General features: G+C 38.9%; 1 protein-coding gene across 1 annotated transcript; it reads left to right on the plus strand.

Moving 5' to 3' along the window:
* Positions 1-93: 93 nt before the first annotated feature.
* ccdc13 (coiled-coil domain containing 13) lies at positions 94-15,768 on the plus strand. The gene is made up of 13 exons (XM_079569297.1): positions 94-185; positions 2,542-2,718; positions 3,277-3,422; positions 3,567-3,709; positions 3,788-3,853; positions 3,939-4,058; positions 5,678-5,782; positions 6,133-6,300; positions 7,634-7,810; positions 10,376-10,624; positions 12,237-12,325; positions 12,512-12,574; positions 15,573-15,768. Exons 2-13 carry the CDS (start codon positions 2,552-2,554, stop codon positions 15,658-15,660), a joined length of 1,581 nt encoding a protein of 526 aa, XP_079425423.1. The 5' UTR covers positions 94-185; positions 2,542-2,551; the 3' UTR covers positions 15,661-15,768.
* Positions 15,769-16,251: the final 483 nt, after the last annotated feature.

The raw sequence follows: 16,251 nt of genomic DNA on the forward strand, positions 1-16,251 counted from the left end.
CTAGCTTGTACCCATAGCTTGTACCACAGAGAAAAGTATGGGTAAACATCCTCTCTCCTCCCGCGAGATTTGGTCCCCTCGGAAACCGTTGCTAGGATACCCCCGGGACGCTCTCCAGCACAGGCTCTAGTTTCCCGTAATGTTGAATTCGGGAATTAAACGTAGTTAACAGCGCTACATTAAAGGTAAGCAGTTAAATTAGATCTACCGAGTTCTGCTAAAGATTATACAGATTCTTCGCTCTTCCACCAGTCACTTATTTTTAGTTTCCCCCCCCCAGCACAACCCCCCTAAAACTAAGCTAGCTAGCAAAAAACAAAACGAGCAATATCCTCCGCACACGATCTAACGTCGCATTCTGCTCCTGTCTCTAACTGTGTCGAAGTTACAACCATTTCCAAGTCATTAACTGTTATTTTAGTTGAAGTCAACAACAAAATGAACAAAATGTATCACAAAAAGTTCACTGAAAAAAAAGTACAAGATGACAAACGAGTTCACAGTGTAGCCTTATGACTACTTTAAGGCAACATAAATTCTGTTTGGAGCATCAATGAGTTTATTTGTTTATTATTGTCTGGACATTGATATCAGTTTGACGTTTTGATTTACAACCAGATAGCACAACGTTACACATAAAAATAATAATATTCATGTAATTACATTGTTTAACCTCTTAACTCCCGCCTGAACCGAGAGGATCTTTTTCCTCACGTCATCAGATTTTTTTCCCATAATTTTTTTGTTGGGTGTTCAACTCATTTTTGTAACTTTTTTGTAATTTTTTGTCATTTTTTTGTCATTTTTTCGTCCATTTTTTGTCCTTTTTTTTTTATTTTTAATCACATTTTTGTCATTTTTTTATCCCTTTTTTTCACATTTTTGTCATTTTATCGTCAATTTTTTTTTAAATCAAATTTTTGTCAGTTTTTGGTCACATTTTTTGGTCACACTTTTGTCATTTTTTTGTCCATTTTTTATCAATTTTTTGTCAATTTCTTGTGACATTTTTGCCACTTTTTCATACATTTTTCGTCACTTTTTTGTCAATGTTTTCTCACTTTTTTGTCACATTTCCATCATTGTTTTCGTCTCAGTTGTATTGCTAATTTCACAGCTTTTTTCCAGAAGCTTTTGGACTGGGGTAAAGCCAAACTGGAGAAAATGTGCTCGGTTCAGGTGGGAGGTAAGGGGTTAAATCCAGGAGTTGAGCAGCTGAGGCTTTAAAGTGTAAAATGCTGGAGTTTTTTATTTAAATAAAAGCCATCAGACACTACAGTGCGCTGTGTTTTTGCCTACTATTCGGGGCTCATTTGTGTGGGCCGTATCCCCAAAAATAAAATAAAAGTATAGGCAGTGTCTATAGCACCGTCAGTTTCCTTATAATGTTTAAAAAGACGTCCAAGTGACCAAGGCTTCACACCACTTATTTTGTAAACATTTTGAACAGTTACATGTTTTTTGTGAATTTAATGCACTTAGTCTTGGTTTGAGAGATAAAATTAATTATCTGTTAAAACTGTCACGTCATTATATATTGCTACATAAACCTAACCCTAACCTTTCCCTAACCTTAAAGGAATAGTTCACCGTTTTTCCATACTGTGATATGTTCTTACCTGAGCTTAGACGAGTTGATGCGTACCTGTCTGGTCCCGTGGAAGAGCTTTCCAACTCCCCCCCCCCCCCCCATTTGGAGCTATAGGAATACATCGGGTGAGGCCAAATGCAACAACATCTTTGGTCTTTTTGCGTGACTGAGGGCACGCACAAAGACCAGACAGGTACGCATCAACTCGTCTAAGCTCAGCTAAGAACATATCTCAGTATGGAAAAACGGTGAACTATTCCTTTAACCTTAATTGTTTTCCTTTTTCTAATCTTAAGGGAACACGCCACCGTTTTCCCATTCTGAGATATGTTCAATTCTTAGCTGAGCTTAGACGAGTTGAAGCGTACCTGTCTAGTCTTTGTGCGTGCCCATGAATGAGCGTGGTAGTTTCTAACTTCACCCCGTTTGGAGCTATAGGAATATACTAGAAGAGGCCAAATGCTAACGACAACCAGACAGGTAGCATCAACTCGTCTATGCTCAAGTAAGAACATATCTTAAGTCATTTTCAACTCCTGGCCCTAACCATAACCACATATTGTCCATATCAAAGGGCAAAATAGCCGGGAACCATCCAACAGCATCATAGACACATTGAAAGGTATACTGTATGTGGCATGCGTATCGATATAGTGTAATTTGCCTCCACAGAGTATGTTGTAAACGCAGCAAAAATCAGATATTATTGCATTTTTAACTGAAGATAGGAGGGATTGTGAGAACTAGAAACGAGTTTGAACAGGAAAAAAAGTTTGAACAGGAAAAAAAATCAAGTACCCCAGCTTTGTACATCAAAATTCCTCGTCAAAAAGCAAAACACTCACGAATCACAATATCGCAATACAAATCCTACTGGCCCCTATGCGTCAATGTGACAAAAAGTAGCTCAGTTCAGTTTGATGCCCACTGTGTGCTTTTACATCCTCCAGCTTAAAGCCCATGGATGACAACAGTGCTCTCACTGAACTGCAGCGTCAGTTCGAAGTCCTACGGAAGCAGCAGGAGAAGAGACAACTGGACCTGAAGAAGAACGTGGACCCGCTTGGAAAGACGGAAGATTTGCAACTGTCTAAACAACGCAGTCCAATTGACACCGCAGAAGAGAGGTGAATCCTGTGTGCTATGCTACATTTTAGGTTGGAGGGTGGGTCAATCTACACTACAACTATGGCATGCAGACAGAATGGATGTAAAATGTGACGAGGAGTTAGCACTGTATACAAAAATTAAGTTAATAATATGTTGAAAGAGAACTTATACACAATGGGCATTCACATTTTGCAAGCAATTTCAAGAGTGTTTTCTAATTGTCACCCTCATTCATTTTTGTTGGGTCTTCAAACGAGAAAAATCATACACATTTGAACATGGAGTAGTTACAAAATGGTTTCCTGGTAAATTGTTTCCTGGAGACCGAACTTATCATCTGCTTGGAGAAACTGAGCTAGAGATAGCTACTGTATCGGCAAAAATATGGAAGTATAAAAGCAAAAGTGTATAAAAATGGGGAAAACAAGGTACAACTTCTAAATCCTCAATATAATTGCGTGTACTTTGTTGTAGTAAAGTATGTTTTCGAACCTGCCTCTAGCCAGATTTACAGTTCCAAACCTTCCCTTTTCAAATCAATGACTCTCAATCAAACTTGTTTCCTCCAAACCTAGGCTAAAAGTTGAAAACGAGATTTTGCTGGACCAGCTGCGCACTCTCAAGGATGAAAACGGAAAGCTGTTGAAACTCGTCAGCGAGAAGGATTTTGAAATCAAACACGTCCAGAAAAAGCGAGACGAAGAGCGCCTGGCCTTCACAGGTGAGTGCGTGACTGCCTGACATCTGGACAAAGTATAGAGTTTGATGGTTGTAATTTCCAGCCTGTGTACAGTCATTATAGACCCCTGTAGATATTCCTTCAAATCGGTTGCCGTGAATGTGGAGCTGTGCACTGTCTGTTCAGGCACAGCGGGCCTGGCGGGGGATGTAGCCGCCACCAAGATTGTGGAGCTGTCCAAGAGAAACCGGGAGCTGACGGCCGAAATCGAGCGCGAGAGGATCAAGTCCAGACAGAAGAGCAACACTATCAAAGAGCTTGAGAAAGAGGTAGCTGCTTTTTTACCAAGGACACACTGTCCACATGTAAATGCTTCAGTCAGTTAAGTCTTTTGGGCTCATTTGCAGCTACAAAGTGCTGTGATAACTCCTGGGCACGGTCATGAAAAGTCGCTGTCTGTTAAGGATTCTCAGGTATGATATGCAGTGTAATGTAAATTGTAAAAAAAAAAAAAAAAAAATTAAAAAAAGGATTTGAAACTTCCTACTTCACTTTCAGGAGCAGGACAACCCTTTGATAAAATCCCTTCAGGACAAACTGGCCGCTGCCAACCTCAAGGTGTCTGAATTCCGCAACCAGGTCCAGGCTGTCAACAGGGAGCTGAAAATTGCCCACAAGGTACCTAGTCTATTGTGTGTTGATTTTAAACTATATTCTTGTAGTTTTTTTTGTCAAAGTAATATGTTTTCCTGATAAACTAGACAAAACTGCAAAGTTCACAATTGTGTCCCCCTTAAAGAGCCCCTTAAAATTCAAATTCAATGCCCAGTTGTAGTAGTAGTAGCTTTAGGTTGTGGCACGGGTGTAGCAGCAAATTCTGGGCCCTAGGTACAAACTATTTTGATGGGCCCCCCATTCCACACGCACACACATACACACGCACACACACACATTGTAACTTTAACCATAATTGTGAGATGTTTAAATTTGTCTACTTTTAGTAGGTCTATTGAAATGATTACTCTTACGTAGACCTTAAAGATGTCACATTAACAGGGCGTTGAACTGCACACAGGTATAATACATGTAATACTTAGAAATAGGCATAAAATGCTTTAAAACATTAGTTTATTTGTACAATTCATATGATATGTTGCCTCATGGCTCTGTTCCAGAGGTGTGGACAGTTTTGGTTGAACCAGATTTGAATCCTACATTTAGGTGTAGGCTGCAGTTTATATGTTGTTAGCACGGGCTATCCCGTACACTTTCAAGAGAACCACGTCAAATGAGTCTCTAAAGCGCTGCATTTATAATGAACGAGTCTACAAATGCGTGTGGCTCATTTATGTCTTGTCACTGTCTGTTTTGGCCTGATGGCAGTCAACAAATAAAAAGAAAGGGAAACTTTAGTGATTTAAATGAAGAGAGAGGGAGTGGAAAGGGCAGGAGTGCCCGCTCTGCCTCACTGCACCGGCCGCAGCAGCAGAGGCAGTCATTACAGCTCATTTTTAACTGTAATTAAAAATGAGCCGATACATAGTAATATGTAACAGTACATAGTAATATGTAACACAGTAGGATAATGTTTAATAAGGATGAGGCAAGACTAAGATGTCTCTTTCCTAGCTCTGTGCCATTGCATTAAGGAGCACACCTTCTTTAAACACACGCACTTGAGTTGAAGCCAATGGCTGCGGGTAGCAGAGTTCAGTGACCACCATACAGGGCGCAGTCATAGGCCACTATATATGTGATACCTCCATCTAGTGATTGCCACTAAAGCTAGTTTTCCATTAGAAAGTGTTTCTATGTTACACATGTTTTAAACCCTACCCTGCCCCGGGCCCTGGGTACTCGGTACCCTTTAACCCCCTAGTCCGATGCCTCTAGGTTGTGGGTTTGTTAATCACATATAAACTGTCCCGCCAAGGCTTCATCTCAAGTCCATTGCTCCCTCTGCTGGCCAAGCTATTTTTTGATGCCATTCAAAATCCTTTAATAAAACTCTCACTAAAGGCAGGCAAAAATATCTGTTCCTATTTTCTGGACTTGATGGCACAGATAAAGTTTCTTCTTGCAAGTACTTAGGTTTCTGGCTAAATGAGAAATTGACTTTTAAAAAACATGTTACAAAATTCACTGTTTATAATAAAGCAAGAAACACTTTTTTTTTTTAAATGTATTATTAAGGGATGTCGGGAGGCTTCCTGAGGGAAATACAAATCAACACTCCATATGCCTGACAACAGTGAATCTCCTGGAAGAGCTACATCAGTCATTGTGGTTGTTTTCAGGTTTTATGCAATGAGGTCGGAGAAGAGGTTAACTTGCAGCAGTTGCTCAGCTGTCCCGGGAGCTTCAGGGGCCGAGCGCAGCAGATCCTGGCCCTGCAAACAAGGGTAAGGCCTTTTACACTGGGACAAGGCAGGCAACAGACTGGGCAAAACGTAAATGCTTTTCAGGGAGCAATAGTGTCACGGTAATGTACACAACAGCTAGCCTCCACGTGGGCAAACAAGAAAAGAACTTTGTCATGAGAAGTGACTTTGTTTGTCTGTCCTGACCTAACCTTTGCAAATGTACTTGATGGGGGTCATTGACTCTGCTGTTGAATATCTGATAGCTGTGGCATTGTTGCTGTTCTGGCTCAATCATTGCACAGCAAAACTAGACAGACTTGTTTTGTTTTTGTTTTTGTTAGGTTCTCGTGTGCCACTGACTCACTGTGACTGTGCGTTTCTCACCACAGGTTCGGGATCTGGAGCAGCAGCTCAACCAATGGGCTCAGCGCAGACAGGCCGGCCTCCAGAGCGAAGACGAGCCAGAGTTTATGGGAACGCTGAAGAAGACGCCTCCCCAAGACCGAAACCTCAGCTACTTACGCTCCATCGAGAAGGAGAAGCGGGAGATGTTTGAGGTGCTGAGATAAGCCCCGAATTTAACCCCCAAAACCAACTGAAAACCGACCACATTTCACTCCAGTTTGGCTTTACCCAAATCTAAAAGGTCCTTGGGGGAAAAAAAAGCGTCAAAACGGCGACAGAAACGAGACAAAAATGTGACGGAAAGGCAACAGAAATGCGATGAAAAAGTGTCAATAAACAATGAAAAAGTGACAAGAATGCTACAAAAAGGTGACTAAAACGCAACAAAAAGTGACAAAAAAGCAATGAAAAAGTGACGAAAAAGAAATGAAAAAGAGACCAAAAAAAAGTGACAAAAAAGCAATGAAAAAGTGACAAAAAAGAAATGAAAGAGACAAAAAAGGGACAAAAAAGCAATGAAAAAGAAATGAAAGAGACAAAAAGGGACAAAAAAGCAATGAAAAAGAAATGAAAAAGAGACAAAAAAGTGACAAAAAAGTGACAAAAAAGCAATGAAAAAGTGACAAAAAATAAATGAAAAAGAGACCAAAAAAAGTGACAAAAAAGCAATGAAAAAGTGACGAAAAATAAATGAAAAAGAGACAAAAAAAGTGACAAAAAAGCAATGAAAAAGTGACGAAAAATAAATGAAAAAGAGACAAAAAAAGTGACAAAAAAGCAATGAAAAAGTTACAAAAAAGCAATGAAAAAGAAATGAAAGAGACAAAAAAGGGACAAACAAGCAATGAAAAAGTGACAAAAAAGAAATGAAAGAGACAAAAAAGGGACAAACAAGCAATGAAAAAGTGACAAAAAAGAAATGAAAGAGACAAAAAAGGGACAAAAAAGCAATGAAAAAGAAATGAAAGAGACAAAAAAGTGACAAAAAAGCAATAAAAAAGTGACAAAAAAGCAATGAAAAAGCGACAAAAAAGCAATGAAAAAATGAAAGATAAAACCGCTACAAAAAGTGTCAAAGAAGCAATGAAAAAGTTCCAAAAAAAGCAATGAAACAGTGACAAAAAAGCGACAAAAAAAGAAATAAAAAAGAATGAAAAAAAAAACGCTAAAAAGCAATGAAAAAGTTACAAAAAGGCAGGAAAGAACTGACAGAGTGATTATGAAAAAGCCAAAAAAGTAACGGCAACAATATGAGGAAAAAGATCCGCTTAGATCAGTTTTGTAGCTTTCAAATGAGGCATTACACTGGCCTCTGAACTGCAGAAAATGTGCTCTGTGAAAGTGGGAGGTAAGAGGTTAAATTTTGCCCTAGGACATTCTGTTTAAAAAAAAAAAAAAACCTGTTAGTCACCCAAAAAGTGTTCAAATGAGCCTGTATAATCATGGTGCAGGACAATCTTTCTAAACCCCTTCTTTTGTGTGCAGAGGATTTCAGCTGAGCACGAGGCTCTGCTGAAAGACCATGTGGACGTGAAGAAAAAGCTGGAGGCCTCCAAAGCACGCAACGCGTCGCTGTCGTCTGAACTGAAGAGTCTCAAAAGCCAGATCGCCACTCTCCTGGACAAGGGAAAGCACGATGATGAACTGGTCGACGCACTGCTGGTAAGAAACGAAAACGTAATGTTACAGTAACTAACACATGAAATTAGAATAATGTTTTGCAATTCCTGGCAAGACCATAAAGCACAAAAGACATTCCTTGCATGATACACATATACGGTTAATATCGCTTTTACTATTGTGATTTTGATGAGGTAGATCTGTTGAATAGACCTCAAGCTTAAGTGCTTTTCACTCTAGTCTCATGAACCGAATTGTCCATTGTGCTCCATTCTCCAAACCAGGCGCTGTCCCTACCACAGAATTGTGTGTAATGCTGACAGTTAAAAACCCATGGGGATAATTGTGTAATAAAAGTCTAATGTTCAGGTTAAGTCTGAAAGTCGGGTCTAAAGGTCTGTTGGGTCCAAATGTTGCCATTTAAATAAACCTTATCCAAAGATTTGATGGTGTGCGGGAACTTCTTCATTAGATTTTGTTTTCAGCCTTAATCCTACGCCATGTGCGAAGTCCCCTTACTTTCCTCTGTGTTTTAAAATCGTGTTATATTTTTTGTAATCTGGACAGGGAGTAGTATTAAAGGAATAGGCCACCGTTTTTACATACTAAGATATGTTCTTAGCTCACTTTAGTCGACTTAATATATCCCCGTCTGGTCTTTGTCCGTGCGCTCTGTCACGCAAACGGAGCACATACGCAGCCTCTCCCACATGTCACATAGCTCCGAAAAAGCTCACGATAGAAGCTGCCAAGCTCTTCCACGTGTTCCCTATTTAAATAAAGTTACGTGAAGCGTTTTCATGCGAAGTATATTTACCCAGAAATGTAGCATGTCGATTTTATAAGCAAATAAAAAGGGGGACTATATTGTGAGGCGTAATGATACGAGGAGCACAGCGTCCGCGTAGTAACTCCTAAAGACTTCCCCGCTCACTTCCGGCAATAACCTTTAGGAGTTACTGCGCGGACGTTTTGCTCCTCGTATCATTACGCCTCACAATATAGTCCCCCTTTTTATTTGCTTATAAAATCGACATGCTACATTTCTGGGTAAATATACTTCGCATGAAAACACTTCACGTAACTTTATTTAAATAGGGAACACGTGGAAGAGCTTGGTAGCTTCTATCGTGAGCTTTTTTGGAGCTATAGGACATGTGGGAGAGGCTGCGTATGTGCTCCGTTTGCCTGGCAGAGCACACGGACAAAGACCAGACGGGGATATATTAACACCTCTAAAGTGAAATAAGAACATATCTTAGTATGTAAAAACGGTGGCCTATTCCTTTAACTCTACACTGGCTGACAGGAAGTTATCCAAAAACATTCAAGATGTAAATACTTCACTGGAGTAGACTCCTGTATTTATAACTGTAAGGGTTTTAGCCTTGAAGCTAAAGGCTAATGCTAACAAACTGTGAAACAGCACTGCCATCTGTACTAGTTATTATAAAACATACCCATATTGACTTTTATTTAAGTTTTCTTCTTAAAGTCGTGTTATATTTTTAATCTGCGACAAAATGTGGACAGGAAGTAGTATAAACTCTACACTGGCTGACAGGAAGTTAGCTGAAAACACTCAAGATGTAAATACTTCAATGAAGGACTCCTGTGTTTATAACTGTAAGGGTTTTAGCCTTGAAGCTAAATGCTAATGCTAATTTAATGCTAACAAACTGTAAAGTAGTATTGCCATCTGTACTACGGTAATTCTTATAAAGCATACTCAGATTGGCTTTTATTTAAGGTTTATGTGTTATAAAATTGTGTTATATTTTTTTGTTTTTTGATTGATTTGATTTTCTGATTTTTCGTTGCAGTTTTTGTTGCTTTCTTGCCGTGTTTTCATCATGTTCATCATGTTTTCACGGTTTTGGTAGATTTTTTTTTGCCGTGTTTTTGCCACATTTTTGTCACTATTCATCATGTTTTCATCGCTTTTTTTGTTGATTTTCCATTGCATTTTTTTGTTGCGTTCTTGCCATGTTTTCGTCACTCTTTTCACTTTATTGTCATGTTTTTTTTGCTTTTTTGTTGATTTTTTATTCCTTTTTTTGTTGCTTTCTTGCCATGTTTTCGTCATGTTTTTGTCACTTTTTTGTCATGTTTTTATCGCTTTTTTGTTGATTTTTCATTGCGGTCTTTGTTGCTATATTGCCATGTTTTTCATCAAAGTGCTTTTGTCACTTTTTTTGTCATGTTTTTATAGATTTTTTTTGTTGATTTTTTAATTGCTAATTTAATGCTAACAAACTGTAAAATTGTATTACCATCTGTACTAACTCTTATAAAGCATACTCAGATTGGCTTTTATTTACGGTTTATGTGTTATAAAATGGTGTTATATTTTTAAGCTGCAACAAAATGTGAATAGGAAGTAGTCTTTACTTTACACTGGCCGACAGGAAGTTAGCCAAAAACATTTCGCTAACACATCCTATTAAGAAAAAAATGAATAAATCCACCAAGGCCCCTGAGCCGGAGTAGAAAGACAACTTGTGTTTGGTTGTGCCAGGCCCTAATTACATAAAATACAATGATGATTTGAACAACATAGTAAACAAGAGCACTCCTCTTCTTTGTATTGTGCCTCACTCCTTTCAGAAGCAGCAGGCGCAGATGCAGGACGTTCTCAAGCGCCTGAGTCTCCAGCAGAGCAGACAGAGCCAGAACGCCCCTCCCTCCGGGTCTCCGCCGCAGGCCGGGCCCCCCTCCGCCGCCTCCCCCCAAACCCCCCCCGCGGGCTCCGACGCCTCGTCCCTCCTGGTGCACAAGCTCCATCGGGTGGTGGCCGAGAAGGACGCCGACATTCAGCAGCTCAAGAGGCAGATCCAGCGGCTCTCCCTTCAGCGGGTCAGTTTTTGTTGCGTTCAAGCGACGTCACGACATTCTGCAATAGCCTGTGGTTCAACCTCTTAACCCCCACCTGAGGCGAGCACGTTCTCTCCAGCTCGGCTTTCCCCAAATCTAAAAGCTTTGTGGGGAAAGAAAGTGTCAAAATAGCAACAAAAATGAGACGAAAACAAGGATGAAAATGCAACAAAAGAGTGAAAAAACGTGACCAACAAAGCAAGGAAAATGTGACGGAAATGTGTGACGGAAAAAACAAAATGGAGGTGGTGGGCGCTGCTGAGGATTTTATGGAGGGAATTATGTTTTTTGTTTGGCTTCTGTCTTCTCTGTCGGCAAAAAATGAACTAAAATCTATTTATTCTCTCACAATTGTTCGTCATTTGAAGTTACTTGCAGGTTTGGATAGTCTTATACTCTTTTTTTTTCTATGTTACAATGTTTTTCTCTCACCAAAAACATATCTGGAGTGGCGTTTTGAGCCACTTACGCATCTTTGAGTAATCTTTCAGTTGTTTTAGGATCGCGGCAGCAGCTCAGAGAAAGCTCCTCCTGAGGTTCTGTGTCTCGACCTCTTGCTAAGCTTACCCTCCGCCCTAACCGAGCACCTTTTATCCAGTTTGGCTTTACCCAAATTTAAAAAACTTCTGGACTTAAGCTTGCAGCCTATAGGTAATGCCTCATTTGAAAGCTAAGGCCTGCAAAAACCTTTTTTTGCGTTGTCGACACATTTTTTTCTTTTCCCCGGCTGTTTTGATCTTCCCTTTGTTATTGTTTTGATTGACTCTGTGAATAACTTCAAATCATAACAACGCTGCCCAACAAATGACTTAAAAAATAAAATAAAATAAAAGCACACAGCTCGTCTCACTGATTAGTTCAGCAGGTACCTGCAACATTACAAGAATATAATTAAATACACACATTTTAAGTGTTTTGTCTGTTAACAGTTCAACAGAAAGAAAGTTGAACTAATGATTTGCTGAACTAATGAATAAGATGGTGCTTTTATTTTGGTGTGCTGGATCGAAACAGGAAGTCACTTCTTGGGCGGCGTTTTAATGATTAGAAGTTACTGTATGCACAGAGTCAATTATGAAACTGCAATTTAATGATTGAGTACTGTGAGGTATTCCTTTGATATTAGGAAAGTAGCTGTATTCTAAATACCCTCAAATGAAAGGGTAACTAACCAGAATACAGTTACTCAAAATTAGTATTCTACATATGTATTCTGAATACAAGTATTCAGTTACTTCACAACACTGAGGATATTTCAAATGGTAAATTATGTGCCACACACCCACTAAATATTGTTTTTTGATTTTTCAGCTCGCACTCACTAACCAATTGTGCCGCTATCATTAATAATAAGAGTAAAATATACGGTAAACACAATAATACTGAAGATTTAATATCCAATAAAAGTGTATAAATGCAGAAAATCGCTATAGAATTTCGTGCTGGAGAAATCCATGGAAAATTCTATAATGTTTTACTTTTAAAAATCCTTTGAAAATTGTTTTGGGCATGGAACAGAAACTGAAAAGTAATACATTTCATTTATTGATAGTTTTCAGTTTCAATAATATAATTTTCCTTTATTTTTTTGCAGGAAGACTCAGTGTCCAGTCATTCTACCATGTGCAGTACAGGACTTCCCCCAGAAGAGGGAGACCTCCCCAAGCAAACGGCACGTTCCTTGTACGTCCACACTCCAGTCTGACATACTGAGCTCGTGTGACTTGTTAGAAATTCAATCTTTTAAAATGGTGCCCCCTGGCGAAGGTAGACGCTATGTATTATATTGATTTAGTTTAATGCCCCCAGAGTTTTGTCACCGTCTACCAGGGTACATTTTTAATTTGAACTTTTGACTTTCTTTTGCAGATCGGTGTCTAAATTTGGTCATAGACTGGTTCTGCCCGCTGTGGGGAGCAGTGTGGAATCTAAGTAAGCAGAAGCATTGCTCACTGTTAAAAGCTTTTCCCTGCGTATAATAACGTTGCAATTTATCAAGAGCTGTCAAGTGAAATTGGCTGTATGGCTCAGCAGTCCACGAGGTAATGTCCAGAATGTTCTAGTATGAAGCTTTGTGCGTAGAGAAAGACTGTTTGAAATGGTTTGAATTCTTTAGACATTGACTATTTTTTCAACATAAAGTAACCAAAAGTTATGATACGGCCTTTTAAACCTGAACCCAGTGCATTTTCTCCAGTTTAACTTTACCCAAAACTAAAAGCTTATCAACTGGGGAGCGAAAAGGCTCATTTGAAAGCTAAGGCCTACAAAAGTGATTGTAACATTGTGCCAAATGGTCGCTGCGTTTTTGTCTCTTTTTTTCCGCTTGTTTGGTAGGTTTTCGTCATGTTTTTGTTTGTTTTTTTGCCTTGTTTTTGTCACATTTTGTCATGTTTTCATCGCTTTTTTGTTTTTTGATTGATTTGATTTTCTGATTTTTCATTGCACTTTTTGTTGCTTTCTTGCCGTGTTTTCGTCACGTTTTTGTCACAGTTTTGTCATGTTTTTGTCAATTTTTTGTGGCTTTTTTTGTTGCTTTTTATCCATTGCTTTTTCGTCACGTTTTTTGCTGATTTTTTTTTTTTTTTTTTTTACTGTGTTTTACGTTTTTGTCACTATTTGTCATGTTTTCATCGCTTTATTTGTTTTTTGATTGATTTGATTTTCTGATTTTTTCATTGCAGTTTTTGTTGCTTTCTTGCCGTGTTTTCATCATGTTTTTGTCACGTTTTTGTCAATTTTTTGTGGCTTTTTTTGTTGCTTTGCCATTGCTTTTTTATCCATGCTTTTTCATGTTTTTTACTGTTTTTTGGTAGATTTTTTCCGTGTTTTTGCCACGTTTTTTTCACTATTTGTCATGTTTTCATTGCTTTTTTTGTTGCTTTCTTGCCATGTTCTTGTCACTTTTTTGTCATGTTTTTATTGCTTTTTTGTAGATTTTTTAATTGCTTTTTTTGTTGCTTTCTTACCGTGTTTTCGTCATGTTTTTGTTGCTTTTTTGTCATGTTTTTATCGCTTGTTTGGTAGGTTTTTGTTTTTTGCCTTGTTTTTGTCACATTTTTTAAAAACTTTTTTGTGGCTTTTTCATCGCTTTTTATCCATTGCTTTTTTGTCATGTTTTTGCTGCTTTTTTTTTTTACTGTGTTTTCGCCACGTTTTTGTCACTATTTGTCATGTTTTCATCGCTTTTAAGTTTTTTGATTGATTTGATTTTCTGATTTTTCATTGCAGTTTTTGTTGCTTTCTTGCCATGTTCTTGTCACTTTTTTGTCATGTTTTTATTGCTTTTTTGTAGATTTTTTAATTGCTTTTTTTGTTGCTTTCTTACCGTGTTTTCGTCATGTTTTTGTCGCTTTTTTGTCATGTTTTTATCGCTTGTTTGGTAGGTTTTTGTTTTTTGCCTTGTTTTTGTCACATTTTTTTTTTACTTTTTTGTGTCTTTTTCATCGCTTTTTATCCATTGCTTTTTTGTCACGTTTTTTGCTGTTTTTTTTTTTTTTACTGTGTTTTCGCCACGTTTTTGTCACTATTTGTCACTATTTGTCACTATTTGTCATCGCTTTTTGTTTTTTTGATTGATTTGATTTTCCATTGCAGTTTTTGTTGCTTTCTTGCCGTGTTTTTGTTATGTTTTTGTCAATTTTTTGTGGCTTTTTTTTGGTTGCTTTTCCATTGCTTTTTTTCAATGCTTTTTCATGTTTTTTATGGTTTTTTTGTCAATTTTTTTCCGTGTTTTTGCCACGTTTTTGTCACTATTTGTCATGTTTTCATCGCTTTTTTTGTTGATTTTCCATTGCATTTTTTGTTGCTTTCTTGCCATGTTCTTGTCATGTTTTTATTGCTTTTTTTGTAGATTTTTAAATTGCTTTTTTTGTTGCTTTCTTACCGTGTTTTCGTCATGTTTTTGTCGCTTTTTTTGTCGCTTTTTTGGTCATGTTTTTATCGCTTTTTTGTTGCTTTCTTACCGTGTTTTCGTCATGTTTTTGTCGCTTTTTTTGTCGCTTTTTTGGTCATGTTTTTATCGCTTTTTTGTTGCTTTCTTGCTATGTTTTCATGTTTTTTTCGCTGCTTTCTGTCATTGCTTTTTTTTTTGCTTTTCCGGCACGCTTTTGTTGCGTTTTCATCCTTTGAGGTTGTTTTTAATGTAAGCTTTGATGTGCTCAGCTCTGGTGGAGGTGAAGAGGTTAAACAAACGCCAGGTGCCTATGCCATTGCTCAAGAGTTAGCGGAGGAGACTTCTGTGTTTATAAATGTAGGCGGATAATCCCAGACATAAGTAAAATACAACAATAAATCCAAGTTTGGAGATTGTAAAAGAAACGTTCTGGGCCAGATCTTGTGGCGGCGCACGGGGCGGCGCAGGCTCTTGGCGAATTATTTTCCGAGTGGCGGAGCTATATGTGCCATTCGCCTCCGCCACCTGTGAGGGGGCGTCACTGCACTGATGGAAACACGGCTGACATTCACTTCCTCCTTTACATTGCGCTGTCTTGCGTTCTTTCTTAAGCCTTAGGCTCTCACAGGTCAAAGTAAAAACTTTATTTACCCCATCGTGAGCTAAACGATGTTCACGTCTCGAGAGAAAAAGAGCTACAGCGTCCGCTGTGGCGCGGAACGGCCCGCGCTTGGCGTGAACGCAAAGCAAAACAAAAGCACATGTTCACCCCACACAACCACACAACCACTCTCCTGGACGCGGAGTCGATCTGGTTGGAGGAAAATGTGTGTGTCTCAACCCATTTAAATGCGCCAAGTCTGGAGTGGCAAGATCACAAAGTGGCTCCTACTGAGCGCAAAATGTCACGCTATCGTCTCCGTTTTGATGCACAAGATCGGGCCCTCTCTCTCTTAATGAGGCCAGTTCCGCCACGTATGGTTTGTGTTGAGGCCTTGGGTGGCGTTTGAGTGTTGTTTTTTTTGTGCTCCCCAGAGATGAGGAGATGACACAGAGGAGTGTTGAGGTGACCGGACAGGAGCCCAGTGGGACAGTGGAGGTGACCAATTTGGACCCGGAGTGAGAAGATTGGACAGTCTGACAACTCCCCGAGACAGCATGATTGGAAAATGTCAAGCCGCTTTGGAATTATAGATAAAGCCCGAGCAAAGTAAACATCCCACCTGGAGATAACTAAGCAGAAGCGCCGCATTGGATAATTACTGCATGTTCAAGAACCGTGTGTGACCAAAGAAAATCAGCATAAATTGAATGACCAGGATTTTTCTTTTCAGTGATCTTATCTTCCCAGATGGCACTGCCAGAATGAGGCTTAGATTCTTAAAATCCCTGGCTTGTTTCAGGCTAGTTGGGGGAAAAAAGACAAGAGACAAAGGAACAGTGCAGTGAGCAGTACATAGGGGAAAGAAGGCAGTCGCTTCACATCGAGTCAACATCGCAGCAGTGGTCCACAACCAACTATACTTTGGATGACAGGTGTTTGTGAAAAGGCACAAACCTCTTTTTAATTATTTTTATTCATCCTTTATTTATACAGACAGACTCAATATCATTTATAAACAGTACAAATACATAAATGTTGTATCTTATTTGTCTGAAAATGAATAAAAGTTCCACACAGACAGTAGCTCCCAGGAAAACTCCCTCGAAAACG

Source organism: Gobius niger, assembly GCF_951799975.1.
Source record: "Gobius niger genome assembly, chromosome: 13".
In the NCBI taxonomy this organism is placed as follows: domain Eukaryota; kingdom Metazoa; phylum Chordata; class Actinopteri; order Gobiiformes; family Gobiidae; genus Gobius; species Gobius niger.

What these genes read in the sequence shown, in the direction of transcription:
- ccdc13 (XM_079569297.1), top strand. Translation starts at nt 2,552, where the DNA reads ATGGATGACAACAGTGCTCTCACTGAACTGCAGCGTCAGTTCGAAGTC. An exon ending in AGAGCGCCTGGCCTTCACAG is followed by an intron (nt 3,423 to 3,566) that starts GTGAGTGCGTGA and finishes CTGTCTGTTCAG; the next exon opens with GCACAGCGGGCCTGGCGGGG. An exon ending in AACTGGTCGACGCACTGCTG is followed by an intron (nt 7,811 to 10,375) that starts GTAAGAAACGAA and finishes CACTCCTTTCAG; the next exon opens with AAGCAGCAGGCGCAGATGCA.